General features: G+C 40.2%; 1 protein-coding gene across 8 annotated transcripts in view; it reads left to right on the top strand.

Moving 5' to 3' along the window:
- The window catches only part of SYN2 (synapsin II), a 442,912-nt gene that overhangs the window by 235,904 nt on the left and 192,507 nt on the right, over positions 1-14,501 (top strand). For all 8 annotated transcript variants that reach the window (XM_073352278.1, XM_073352279.1, XM_073352281.1 and 5 more), the window contains 2 exons: positions 4,644-4,701; positions 9,415-9,506. In XM_073352278.1, coding sequence (XP_073208379.1) covers positions 4,644-4,701; positions 9,415-9,506 — 150 coding nt within the window. The remainder of the gene's footprint in view (positions 1-4,643; positions 4,702-9,414; positions 9,507-14,501) is intronic.

Genomic DNA, 14,501 nt, shown 5'->3' with positions numbered 1-14,501 from the left:
AATGAGATTAGTCAGCAAAACTGTAACTAAAAAGAATGTGTATAGAGTTAGCACAAGTTAATAAAGAAGCACATAAAGGATGCACTGGAGTCCCTAACAGCATTAGGTGGTTTTATTATTTATTACTATTAATATTATTTCATTTGTATTATTTTAGCACCCAGGTGCCCCAGATGTGGACAAGACCGTATTGCACTAGGCACTGTACCATCACAGAACAAAAAGAGTTCATGTCCCAGAGAGCTTACAGTCTAAGACAAGAAACAACAAATAGATACAGACAGACCAGTGCAGGAGAGTATAAGGAAGCAATGAGATGTTAGTGGTCAGCAAGATAGAAGAGGGTCACATTTTCTGAAGCATTCAACATTGCCTTAACTTTCCCCCACTGAAGTCAACGGCCAGTGTCTTCATTTGGGGTCAGAAGTAGTCCAACAATGAGGACTTCGGAAAATCTCCGTCTAATTACCATTTATATCATTTTAAGCCTCATTTCTGCTTTGCACACATGTGTAACTTCATGCACTAGAGTGGACTCCAAGGGACTACTCACATGCACAATGTTAAGTTTGAGCATAAAGTTTGCAGGACTAGGTCCCTAGACTATATTTTTTAAAGTTATACTTATGTCCAAAGATCTATTGTTTTCTATGCGGAATAGATGTTAAAATATAGAGTATGTCTATCCAAGACCTCTGCGACTTGTACTTCAGTCTTAAATAATTTTAAAATCTGAACATTGATGATAGGTGCAACCTTCTCATTCATCATTATGTAACAATTGCATTAATTAGGTAATATAAGGGTTTGAGTGGTGACTTGCAGTTACTGGAGGTTGGACTATTGTGGTTTGCAAAACTGACTCAGGAAAATACATGTATCTTCATATTGTCCATTTCTCCCCCCAGAAGGGAACCCTGCTATTCTTCTGTTTAATCAATACCTTAGTTTTGGTTTGTAATCAGGGCCAGTTTTCATGCTTTCTTGCTCTATAGGGGATGCTTTGTGATATGATAAGGTGCTATAGAAATGTATATTCTTGTTTTCATAATTTGAGGGTCCAATGTAATGTCCCTGTGTTAAAAGGAAAACATTGCAGGGCTTTGTTATTTATCCAGGTGGTGTTCGCAGTGGTGGTGTTGTAGTCATGTTGGTCCCAGCATATATGAGAGTTAAGGTAGGTGAGGTAATATATTTTATTGGACCAACTTCTGTTGGTGAGAGAGTCAAGCTTTTGAGCTTACGTAGAGCTCACCTGAAGAAGAGCTCTGTGTGAGCTTGAAAAATTGTCTCTTTCATGAACCGAAGTTGGTCTGATAAAAGATGTTACCTTACCCACCTTCTCTCCCTTATTTATTCAGCATATTTTAAAATTTTCACTACTTCATTTATTGCTGTTGCCAAAGCTGCATAGCTAGTACTGAGTTCACATTCAGCTGCATCTCTGACAACTATATTGCAGAGTTGTGTGATTTTAAATAAGTGAGATTTTACCCAGAGTATGAAATGTGTAAATATTTTTGCTCATTTTCAGAAGATCCTGTATGTAAGTGCTGATGCTGACAACTTCAGTAGAGGACATTAGTATTAATACCTGTCCATTTCCTGTACATTACGTTCTGGCAAGCAACTGTTTATAAAGTGAATTTAATAGAGAAAGAAAAAAGTATCCATCATTCTTCTCCCCTCCACGCTTGCGCATTACACTATCAACACTGAGTTTTTATTTTTTACTTTCTTCTGATGCAGTATGTTTTGTTAATCTGACAGCTAACAATACTCTCTTAAAAAAAATACCCAGTTTAGAAATCCTAGCCTTGGTCTCACCTGATTTTCCACGGAAATGTGTCAGTAGCTGAGATGGAGAGATTCACACTCTGCCAAAAGTGATAAGACTGTGGGAATTTCCAACTGTACGTAAGCGAAACTTTGTAAATAGACCACCACCACCATAGTATGAGCTAATTCTTTCCACCCCCTTTTTTTACTACAAGAACATAAATTTAATAATTGTCTTAAGAAATGTGCAGTCATGTCATTTATGAAGGTTGCTGGGAATAATTAAGGTAGGGTGGTACTGCATTTTCTGTGATTTGAGGGGTAGTTAAATTTGAATTAGGTCCTAGTGCACAGTCAATAAACACATTAAAAATTGCCCAGTGTTTAGTCATCTGATACTAGGGATCCATGACCATAATGTATGTTTTGGTGAGATTCAGAGCAGACTCTCTCAGTAAAATGTCGAGAGCGCATATGTATGGCACATTGCAGTTTTTAATGCTACTATGGAATTAAGTCACTTTAAGTATTTCCAGTTCCATCATGTTTAACATTTGTTGTCAGGCTCCAGATGGCATCACTTAGCACTTACTATTACTGTTTATTTTCAAAGCTGAAGTCATTTGTTGAAATGTGAATCATGCCAGAGATCAGTTGTTTAATGATTGCCTCATCCAAAGGATGTTTAAAAAGAAAAGATGAATCTAATGGACAGTATTTAACCTAAATTGAGATGTAGTACATGTGCCAATATATAAAATAGATCCCAGTCATCTAGAGAAATAAATGACTCCTGCTGTTTCTTTGAAAGATGAACTTTAAAAAAAAAACGATTTTACAAACTTTTAGTTCCATTTCCTCAGCAATGGAATTAATCAGTTCTTGGCATTTGTTAGAGAAAACAATGTGAGACTGGAGATATCTTTAAATGGTCTTTTGAAACTTATTCATAAAGCTGAATCGTGTTATAAACTTATATTTCAGTATGCCAAAAGGCAGACTTGTTGTAACATTAATTTCTGGAACCAACGTAGTTCTATTTAAATTAAAATCATTTTACACTGTATCACATATCATATATACCTCATCCATGACTGAACAGAACCCCTTCCTGCTCCTAATGAAATCAACAGGAGTTTTGCAATTGGAGTCTGTGGAGCAGGAATAGGCTGTTAGCATTTTATAAAAGCTAAGTCCCTAATTTTCTAATGGGAACCTGTCTGGACAATTAAGCTACACACTGTTGTACACCTAAGATCTTTTTCTGAGGAGCTGTGCACCTGTGGCTATGCTCTGCATCTTTTGAAAATCAGGCCTTCTGTTCTGATATGTACCTGTTATAGTTTTTTTCCAGGACTTATGGGTTCCTTGGATTTGCTGTCATCTTCTGGACGATACAGTACATTAAGACAACCTGAGTTTGCTTTGCTACTGTGGCGAAGTTTCAGAGAATAATTGGGGCAAGGTTAATTAATTAGCTGCTTGCTATACAAAATCCATTTCTTAATTGTTTTTTCTCAGTAAGAAAGATTTTAGTGTAATAAGTGTTGTTGTGGCAGGTGTCAGTTAAACAATTTGTCCCAAGTTCTTTTTTTTATTGTGAAAGCAAGTTTTGACTCTTGGGAAGACATTCTGTGGTGGTGTGGTGGGTTATGTAGTGGGAACTGCTTGAGCAGCAGAAGAGTTTGATCTATGTTTAGAGTCAGTTCTTGAGGCAGAGTTGTTCCTTGAGAGTCAGGGGATCGGTGTTGAACTGAGATGCCTATAAGAAGTCATTGCTATTTGATCATCTCATTTCAAGACTTGTATATGTGTATAAATAAAGCAAATAACATTTGGAATATACCCAGACTCTGCCTTTCTGATTTCTCCTCCACTAGAAACTAACCTGCAAGGCCCTAGACAACTGCTCCCACTCAGCAGCGGGGCAACACTGGTATCAAACGAGACACTGATGTAGGAAGAAGGAGGAACAGTATTATAGTGTTGGTATATGCCTTTGGTTTTCTTACTTTAAGAGCTATGAATATGAAATTCTAATTGGAATCCAAGGCATAAAGTTTTTAAAATAACTACATAGGCTATTTAAGAAATAAAATTAACAGTCTTTGTAAGAGAAGACTGTTTAGGATGCCAATTTGAAGTAAAATCCTCCTCCAAAAATATCTTCCAAAAAAAAGCAAAGCTAAGTAGATAAACAACAAATACAGAGGAACACATTGTCAAAATGTGTTAGTCCTATTTTGTCTCTAGTGGAATATAAATATATTTGAGGTAGGGTAGGTTGATGTGATAGTGTTGTAAATTGGTCACCCAGATGTTCATTGAGTGCCACATCTAGGGTCATCACTGAAAGTTCATTTAAAAGGCAGATCACAACTCTTTGACATTTTGAGCAGGATTTTGCAGAGTTTGTCATAGAATAGGCTTCTGAGTAAACTGAGAACATACAGATTGACATGATTCATTCTAGGGCCCTTGTTTGCATGAAAGTAAATGGGATTTTGCCATTGTCTTTAATGGAAGCAGGATCACATCTTGTTGTCAGTAACCATTTTATTATTATAATATATATGGATTAAATTGTGTTATAACAACAACATTAGGGATACCTCTTGTGGTGGAAGCAAACTGATTTTTCTATGTACCATGATGGAAAGAAAGAGAGGAGGTGGCTGGTGTGAGAATATGGGTATGTAAAATAGACCAATGTGTAATAATCTGTTATGTATATATATTTATAATATACAGAAAATCATTTGAAAACTAAACCTGGCTACTGACTATTGTTACATGTCCTTTCTCAAGTACACTAATTTGCATGTATTACTGTACATAACTTAGTGACATTTTTCTTTTTCCAGGGTCAAGTGCTTTCGTGGGAAAAAGGTCCATGGGGAATATGACATCAAAGTTGAACAGGTAACTAAACTATTTACTCTAGATGTTACAAATATTTATTTATCATTTTCTATATAGTCCCTTGAAAATTGAGAGTGTGTAAGTGGGTTAAATAGCATGTGAATTTGCTAGCTCTTCTTTTATGGAATTTCTTAAGCAATGCCAAAAGCTTCATGAAAATTTTGCTACTGTTAAATTTTGTTGTGAATTATGAATGTGGCAAGAACAAACTTATTTAATTGGAGGGGTACTTTGGGGGGGGCCTTAAGTGCCCACCCCCCATTAACTGTTCTAATGTCCTTGTGGTGGTGACATGGCACATTATAGTCCAGTGTCATGATTCTGGTCCCTTCACTGCTGTGCCTGATCATCCCAACCCTTTCTAAGGCCCTGGGATGCAGCCTCAGGAGACTGCAATAAAAATTTCAAGTATTCATTTTTATTTTAATGCAGCTCTTACTAGAGTATCATCATAGCTTTGCATAGTGGTAAAAATATGAAATGATCAGAAGGGTTAGCTACAGACAACTGATTTCCCAAAGGATGAGTGGGACTGAATGTTGGCTTTTTCTGGTTCACGCTATTGCTGTCTTAATTTTAAAATGTACATGTACCCCAGTGCAGTTTTAGCACTTCTAAAATATGGGGTAAAGCCATATATATCTGCAGACCCTTAGAAGATTTATACAGATTTCACTTGAATTGGATTTCTGAAAAGGGCAATAAACACATTCTTTGCATGCTTTCAGTGACTGTTTATAAAAGGGACTGTAGCCATGAATCTTTTCCATATTTTGTTGTCACATAAAAGGGATTGTTTTGTCTCTGGAATCTTTTGAATAGGGCCCTGAGAGAACAAAACATCACGAGCCAGGTTCTCAGCTAATGTAAATCCAACATAGCTCTACTGACTTGAATGTAACCACATTGCTTTATGCCAGCTGAGGATCTGATCCACATTTTTAACTCAGAAGCATGGAAAGTCTTGTGGGGATCTGCAGGAGTGTTGTTGGGGTTAGGGAAAAAGGAAGCATATTATCTGGACCTAAAATATAGTTCAGATATACATCCAATCCTGTAGTTCAAGTCACACAAGCATTACCCGTGTGGAGTAAGGTTGCCAACTTTCTGATTGCAGAATACCGAACACCCTTGCCCTGCCTGGCCCCCCACTCACTCCATCTCCCCTCCGTCCGTCACCTGCTCTCCCCTACCCTCACTCACTTGCTCATTTTCACCGGACTGGGACAGGGGGTTGGGGTGCAGGAGAGGGTGAGGGTGACGGCTCTGGATGGGGGTGAGGTTTGGGGGTACATGAGGGGGCTCTGAGCTTGGGGGTGAGGCTGTGGGGTTCCAAGTGTGGAAGGGGGCTCTAGGCTGGGGCAGAGGGTTCGGGTGCAGGGGGTGCAGGCTATGGGTGGGGCTGGGATGAGGGGTTTGGTGTGCAGGAGGGGGTTCTGGGCTGGGGTCAAGGGGTTTGGAGTGCAGGAGGGGGCTCTGGGCTGGTGCAGGGGGTTAATGTGTGGGTGGAGGTGTAGGGTGCAGGCTCCATGAGGGATTTTGGGTGTGGGAGGGGGCTCAGGGCTGGGGCAGAGGTTGAGGTGCAGGAGATTGGCAGGGGGTTGGCGCTTACCAACCAGTGGGAGCTGCAGAGCCAGCACTCTGGTTGGGGGCAGTGTGCGGAGCCCCCTGAGTCCCCCTGCATCTAAGAACTGGAGGGAGGACATGCCACCGCTTCCGGAAGCTGCGTGGAGCCAGGGCAGGCAGGGAGCCTGTCTTAGCCCTGCTGCACCACCAACCATACTTTTAACGGCCCGGTCAGCAGTGCTGACTGGAGCTGCCAGGGTTCCTTTTCAACTGGGCATTCCAGTTGAAAACCGAACTCCTGGCATCCCTGGTGTGCTGACACATTGAAATCATCTGGAGCAGCACACAGGCTCAAGGATCCTCTTGGCACAGAGTCTGTTGCAGAGTCGGGACCTGCTTTTTGTGGATGGGACAGTGAAAGTTTGAGGAATTTTTTGTTTTTGTGGACCCTACTAATCCCATGGTAACAGAAGTTTTCTACTGTGCAATTAACCTGAGTCACTGACACCATTTTAATATTTTATAGTTAGTAACTGCCAGCAGTGCATTATCAGCATGTTGGACTTCCTGAACATCATAATGCAGGTAGAGGGTTCAGACACTGAGCAAACAGCATACTGTGGAAATGCAGGACTTGGAAACTGCAAGAAAATTGTAGACTTCTCCCTGTATTGGCACTGGAGCACACAAGTTCATGGAGGGCCCAGAGAAAATGTAGTCTAACAAAAAGATAGATGGGGTACAGTCTCAATCCCCATCGCCACTGAGTGCTGAGCAGGAGGTGGTTCTCAGTGTCACATTTGCCTTACTACTTGCTGCATTTGTTACACACAGTTATACACAGAAATTGGAGGGCATGTTGCACCTTACGGACAAACTCCGGTGAGATGAGAATCCTGTTCATAGTTGTTCTGAATATTAGAGCACTTTGCTGTACTGTGAAATCTTTTTCCTTCTTTCCAAAATAGATGTCAAGAATTTGGCCCAGTGTCCACTGGAGCACTTAAGCCCAGTCATTGTATAGAAAAATAAACCTTTCTAGCACTTGTCAAATTTTTAATTCAATGGCAAAACACATGATTAGGATACTTTGAGGAAGCAAGCCACTGGAATTGGTCGTTTTAACCTGATTAATGAATCAGAAAGATTAGAAGCAAGTATCAAATTAAACATATTCTGAATTATTGTTTCTATAACAGCCTCAGTTCTTAGATGTTATCATAAACATACAGCTAAGGGTAGCATAAAATCCTTCCTTTACCTGTAAAGGGTTAAGAAGCTCAAATAACCTGGTTGGCACCTGAGCAAAAGGACCAATAAGGGGAGAAGATACTTTCAAATCTGTGGGGGAAAGTTTTTTGGTTTTTTTTCTTTGTGTTCTCTCTGGGTCAGTAAGGAACCAGGGCAGGGAAAATACATCTCCTAAAGCTATGTCTGAATTAACCATCTAAGATTACAAATTGTAAGTAATAGGAAGGAAACGTGTTAGATTATCTTTTGTTGTAGCTTGTGAATTTTCCCTAGGCTAAGAGGGAGGTTAATTCCTGGTGTTGTTTTTTTTTTTTTTTTGGTAACTTTAAAGTTTTGCCTAGAGGGGAATCCTCTGTGTTTTGAATCTGATTACCCTGTAAAATTACCTTCCATCCTGATTTTACAGAGGTCCTTGTTTTACATTTTCTTTATAATAAAGTTCTGCTTTTAAGAACCTGGTTGGTTTTTAGTGTCCTAAAAACCCAAGGGGCTGGTCTGTGCTCACCTTGTTTACCTATTTGGTTGGTATATTATTTTCAAGCCTCCCCAGGAAAGGGGACGAAGGGGGGATATTTTAGGGAAACAGGAACTCCAAGTGGTCCTTTTCCTGAATCTTTGTCTAACTCGCTTGGTGGTGGCAGCAGTACCCATCTAAGGACAAGGAAGGATTTGTGCATTGGGGAAATTTTTAACCTAAGCTGGTTAATGCGGGTCCCCACATCTGTACCCTAGAGTTCAGAGTGGGGAGGGAATCCTGACAGATGTATATTCATAACTTCCGACATTGCCATTGTAAAGTGTGTATGTTATCAATTTAATTTAAAAACTATGTGCCAAGGGCTTCATCCAGCAAGGTCCAGAGCATTCTGGCCCCTATCCATCAGAGCTCTTAAGCGTGTGTTTAGATTCAATGGGCTAGTCACATGCTTAAAGTTAAGCACATGCTTAAGTGCTTTGATGGATTGGGTCAGATTAGTCAGCACTTTGCATGGCCAAGCTCTGAGGCTCTTACACAGGGTTTACTCAGGCAAACTTCCATTGACTCCAGTTTTCAGTGAGCCTTCTGATGCTTTCTGTATTGGTATCTGGGACAGCAAAGATGCCTTCATTTATCGAACCAAAACATTATAGCTGGGGGCATTTCCATTATTCTGCTGGTCAGTGTTATAATAAAGAGCTATGAGAGTCTATGTAGATGAAAGACACGACATATATGAAAAACATCCTGTCCTTTTATTTCAAATAACTGAGGGATCACAGTGTCACTTTACTCACGAACAGTATGGAATTGAATTATTGTCCTTGTAAATGTCACATTTCTAGTGTGCGAAAATATCTTTCTAAGAGAAATTCTGCATTTGTGAATCATGACTGTATAGTGTTGTGCATAGGATACTTGATGTGGAACCTCTTTAGAAGAAGAATAAATGCACATAATACAGAAAAAGTGTGTATATGTAGGGACATTGATACACATGCTGTAAGCAGGTGCTCTGTTTACGTATGGTATTTGCCTCTAATTCATAGTTTGGTAATATGGTTTCTGGACAACATAGGCTATAACTTTAAGTAGTCTGTCTATTAATTTTCCACTGAAATACCACACAGAGCAAAAATAAATATCAACCTTTGATACAGAGATGAAGAAGGAAATATGCTCATCCTGTGTATGAGCCCCAGATAGGCCCTTACCATGGATATATTCATGCTGTAACCCATTTTTTCTTTTAATATGTTAGAACTGTGGCAAACTTGTGGTGATGTGAATATGCCTGACTTTTTTAGGTGAAAAGTATTTGTTTTCAATACTAGTTATGTTTAAAATAAAGAGAAGGAAGTTAGTTAAAATATGGGTAAAATAAAAGCAGGTTGACTTATCTGAGTCTTTTTTCATAGGCACAATTTTCAGAGATCAACTTGATAGCCCATGCTGAGGGCAGTTATGCCGTAGACATCCAAGCATTCCGTAATGGCACCAAAGTTGTCAGGTAAGTTTGAAAAACAAAATAAACAAACAAAAGAACACCTGAATAAAGCATAAGAAGGTGTAACCCTTGAAGGGAAGAATTAACTGGAATTCCTTACTAAAATGCTTGAGTAAGAGGAGATACTTTTCTCTGTAGCTGTACTTGCCCACATGTGGTATCCCCACTACAAGGAATTCTGATTCATGAGACAGGCCTCAAATTCTCTGCAGTCAACATCAAGAAAGAAAGCAACCTGGCAGTGTGACGAAACCCAGTTGTGACACTTGTGTGTGAGCAAGTATAACAGCGAGCTGACAAAGGTTCTCTTCAGTAAATTGTTACCATTGTTATGGGTGTGGCAACCTAATGGAATTGCCAGGATAGTGTAGAACTAGAACTACTTAGCACTGACAACTTTAATTTGTTTCCAGTTTTCTTTAAACATTCCTTCTTGTCCCCATAGATTAATTATTAGATTTGTTGACACTATACTGAAGTGAATTTCACATTGGGCCCAGTGCAGGATCAGGACCTAAATGAAAACAGATCATCTGTTGTAATATGTGCATGGCAGTGTACCTGTATAAATATTTTCTTTGTGTTTTGAAGATGATTGAAACATCACTGATCAGTCACAAGTACTATACTATTGTGAATTTTTCCCTGTGGAGTTTGAAAAGTGTCATAAAGAAAAAATGGTTTTCCATGCTGAAATCTAGTATAAAATCCCCACTTACCCCTGGAGCAAACTTTTTCAATTGGAAGCCTTTTGGGGCTGGAACTGTGTCATCTTGTGTGTCTGAAAAGCTCTTATCCTGCCGCAGGAACTACTGCATTGAAAATAATAATGATTGTTTTACTATGTTTATCCTTTTTAATTTTATTAAAACATATAACTATGTTTCTGCTTACATTCTTTGTCATAAATAAGTGAAAAATTATGCAACTCCTGTGGCAGTCTTTTGGTTAACTATATCTCACCCTTTTTTTAAACTCCACTGTCTGAAGCCTATTAAATATTTGGACCGGTGTAGATCATCTAGAATCATAGAACCATAGGGTTAGAAGGGCCAGGGCCGGGCCATTTAATCTAACCCTCTGCCAAAATGCAGGATTTGTGGTGTCTAAACCATCCAAGACAGATGGCTATCCAGACTCTTTTTGAAAACCTCCAATGAAGGAGCTTCCGTGACTTCCCTAGGCCGTCTGTTCTATTGTCCTACTGTGCTTGCAGTTAGGAAGTTTTTTTTTCTGAGATTGAATCTAAATCTGTTATGCTGTAGTTTGAACCCATTGCTTCTTGTCCTGTCCTCTGTGGCAAGAGAGAGAAATTTTTCTCCATCTTTTTTATAGCAGCCTATAGGAATGCAGAGGTACACGGAAGTGTGTTCTTCAAATGTTCAGCTGACAAGAAACCTCGTTTAAGCCACTTTTTAGTGTATGGGCCAGATAACAGGATGTGCACCATGTCCCTTTGTTTGCCCTAAGTCAATCTCTTAGAAGGAGGACACAGGAAGAGCTCCACTTTCAGGGTGAAACAGTGGCCCATTGAAGTCAATGGCAAAAATTCCCATTGACTTCAGTGGAGCAAAGACTTCACTTGTAATATATACAATGAGATTTAATAGCAGTTTTTGATTTCTGAATATTCAGATGAGAAAACTTATGTTTTGGTAGTACTTGCTAATGTGATTCAAAGGGAACTTTTAGCATAGCTTTGCAGAGCAAAATGTCACTTTCTGGACAAAATCATACGTTATTATGTATTTTCCCAAGAAAGAAACTTTCCATTTTGTAGTGTTTACTAGGAAAATTTTTTTAAACATGCAAAAGCTGCCTTTCATTTTCACAAAAAAGGGAAAAAAATGCTGGAAAAAATGGAAAAACATTTGTCACAAAACATTGAGATTTTGGGGTTTGGGAGGCTTTGTGTCAGTGGTGAGTTTTGTGCACACACCTCTATATATGTATATGCAGTCATGTGTAGACTTTCTGTCCAGTATCAATTACAGAACTGTAACTCACTCTCTTTATTCTGATCAGAATGCACCAACTCCTTACATTCCTTCCTCTAAATCTCATGCACCAGTCTTCAACTGAGAGGATGTGCGGTGGAGGGGAGACTTAGGCAGGGCTGGCTCCAGGCACCAGCTTTCCAAGCAGGTGCCTGGGGCAGCATTGAGAATGGGGCGGCAGTCTGTGTCCCACGGTGGCAATTCGGCGGCAGCCCCGCTGCTCTTCCGGGCGCTGCGACAATTCGGAGCCGCCCCTGGATTTAGGTCAGTTCCATCTAGGGTCAGTTCAGAGAGCTTACATTTTAAAGGGGCACTTCCTATCTTTTTCCTTTGTCTAAGTGCACAGTACACTCTGAGATGATGTGTAATCCCTCAATGGTCTTCCCCTTTTTGTAAGATCAAGGTGCAGACTCTCCCTTGCCCTGGGTGGTCTGCAAAAATAAAGGAGGAGGATCAGTAATCCTTCAAGTGTTTTTACCCATTCTGTGCCAGTAAATTGAATTTCTTTACACGACACACACTTCAGTGCACTTGACATTCCCCACTGAAACCTAGATCACACGTTCTCAGAACTACCCTATAAATACCCTAAGGATCACTTGATAAAAACAAGCATTAACTTGCCAGTTTGTAGTCCAGTCTACAATGCCATTTCATCTAACTACTAATCTTCGTAATGTTGCTCCAGACAAATTATGCTGTATACTTGGAAAACAGTGCAAGTGTCCAGCTGCGTTCAGGCTGGGAATATCGAATCTTCTTAAGAGATTTGAATATGCAGTTGCCATTGATTTTTAGCAAGAATCAGGGGTTCAAATCCTTTAAATAGTTTTGAAAAATGAAGCCCTAGGATATTGCCTGCATTTATTATGGGCATGCTTTTGTAGCATAAAAAGTTGTAATTATAGTTGAGTACTTGATTTACTGTCAGCTTCGTGGAATTTTTTTTCCACTTTCTGATTCTAAAGCTAATGAACACCATCCAATTCACAATATACTTTGATGCCCCACAACTCTCTTCACCCTGCACCCTGGTATTATAATATTGCTCACCATAGATTAATTGCTTCAAGCTAGTCACTGATTTGTCTAGACGTGAAATTGAATGTGGTTGGGAATCTGTCGCTAGCGTGTCACAGGAACTTATTCTAAGGAATATTATGATTCTAAACTAAATATTATGATTCTACGCCTTCTGCTTCCCTTCACCTGGCATTGCAAGTACCTAAATTTCAAGGTTTCAGTTGCTTAATTTACTAAAAAGTAGTGATGAGTGTAAGATTTTGTTGTGTTTAGTTTTGGATAAACAGCCAGAAACTCAGATGCTTACCTGAACCATCAGAACTAGGAGCAGACTAGGGATGTAAATATTGTTTAAAAAATTAACTGTTTAAACAATTTAAAAATATTTCATTTAAATGGTTAACCAATTAAAGGGTTGGCCAGCACGGCTGGGGCCAGGGCCAATCCAGCAGGGGCCAGTTGGGGCTAGGGCCGGTGTGGCTGGCTGGCAGTTAACAGTTGGGGTGGGTTAACCGGTAAGAGTAACGCTTATCGGTTAACATTTTACATCCGTAGAGCAGACCCAAACCAAAGCCAATGAATCTAAATACTTTGGGGTGTATGAAATCAGAACCCCCATCAATATCTGAATTATGCCAATAGCCCTTATCTTGATAATGGACCAAGCCAAAACCCAGATTCAGATATCACCAATCTCTAAAAGACCTGATTCCAGATTCCACCATTGCAACTTCCAGCCATCTCTAATCCGAGCCTTTTGAATTCTTCCTCAAAATCAGGTTGAAAATTTGCTGAGAATAGACAAGCCTAGTTCTGTTTCCATCGCCAGCAGGAAATCGCATATGAACAGGCTGCCTCAAGGTGTTTCATCACTTCCTGTCCTAGCTGGGGAATGGAAGTGGAGAAACCTCACTGGAATATTTCCAAATCTGATAGAGGTTTGGTTCTAGTCTGGTTCTTAACATCTGGTTTTTGCTTTTATTTTTGCCCACTTCTCCTAAAGGCTCAGTTTTCAGGAAACTATGATCCAACAGCGCTTAAAGACTGCACATGCTGTGCTTCCCTGAACTGCATATTCTTCTCGGTCTTTTTTTTCATGGAAACTGTTAAAAAGGGAGGGCGGCACTTGATTATTTTCATGACATGCCAAAGCTATCTATAGTCTCCTGTTCACAGGAGTCAGTGTAAGGGATGGTGCAAAGGGACTTCTGGAAGCAAAGGGAGGGCTGCCATGAGGTGTCATCTGGGAACATTGTTCCTCATTACCCCTCTCCCTGGTGTTGTGAGGAGCCCTCAATACCTGGCTGGACAGCAAGGCCTATTCCTTCTGCTCTGCATGTATCACAGGAGCAGAATTCTTGCTCAGGTGTTCCTAAAGCTGTGCAGCTGGAGCCTAAGGCAAGCACTTGCCTCCCCCTCACATGTTGAGTGGGAGTGCTAATCTGATCTGGCTTCAGGGGAATGGAGAGAAGATCTGTCAGCACCCCACTGAGGGCCTTCCCAGAGGGACAGAACAGGAGCTGCTTAAACCTTTATCCCCAAAGAGGGGAGAGGGAACATAAGTTTTGTAAAGGGACCTTTCAGTGTAACAAAAATAATGCTCTAATCATAGTGCTGCAGGCTGGGTACTCGCTGTTTTATTCAGCTGAACTACAAAATGTATGGTGGGGGAGGGAGAGACTGGGGGAGCCCACTGACTAATAGGTAGGAGAGAAGGTGGAGCGTGTCTCAACCCCTTAATACTCTGAATAATCCAGGTAACCCCATGCTGATTACTTTACTACAGTACAAGACCAGTCTCCTCACTCCCTTCTAGCTCCCAGATGGGAGAGGGCAAAGGAAGGAGGAAAGAAACATATGAGAGGTTAAATGTGGATGTGTTCTAAAAAGCAACTGTAAAAATAACGACAGGTTTCAGAGTATCAGCCGTGTTAGTCTGTATTCGCAAAAAGAAAAGGAGTACTTGTGGCACCTTAGA

The sequence above is a fragment of the Lepidochelys kempii genome, chromosome 7 (genome assembly GCF_965140265.1).
Source record: "Lepidochelys kempii isolate rLepKem1 chromosome 7, rLepKem1.hap2, whole genome shotgun sequence".
NCBI lineage: Eukaryota > Metazoa > Chordata > Testudines > Cheloniidae > Lepidochelys > Lepidochelys kempii.
This window is presented reverse-complemented; position numbering and strand designations above follow the sequence as displayed.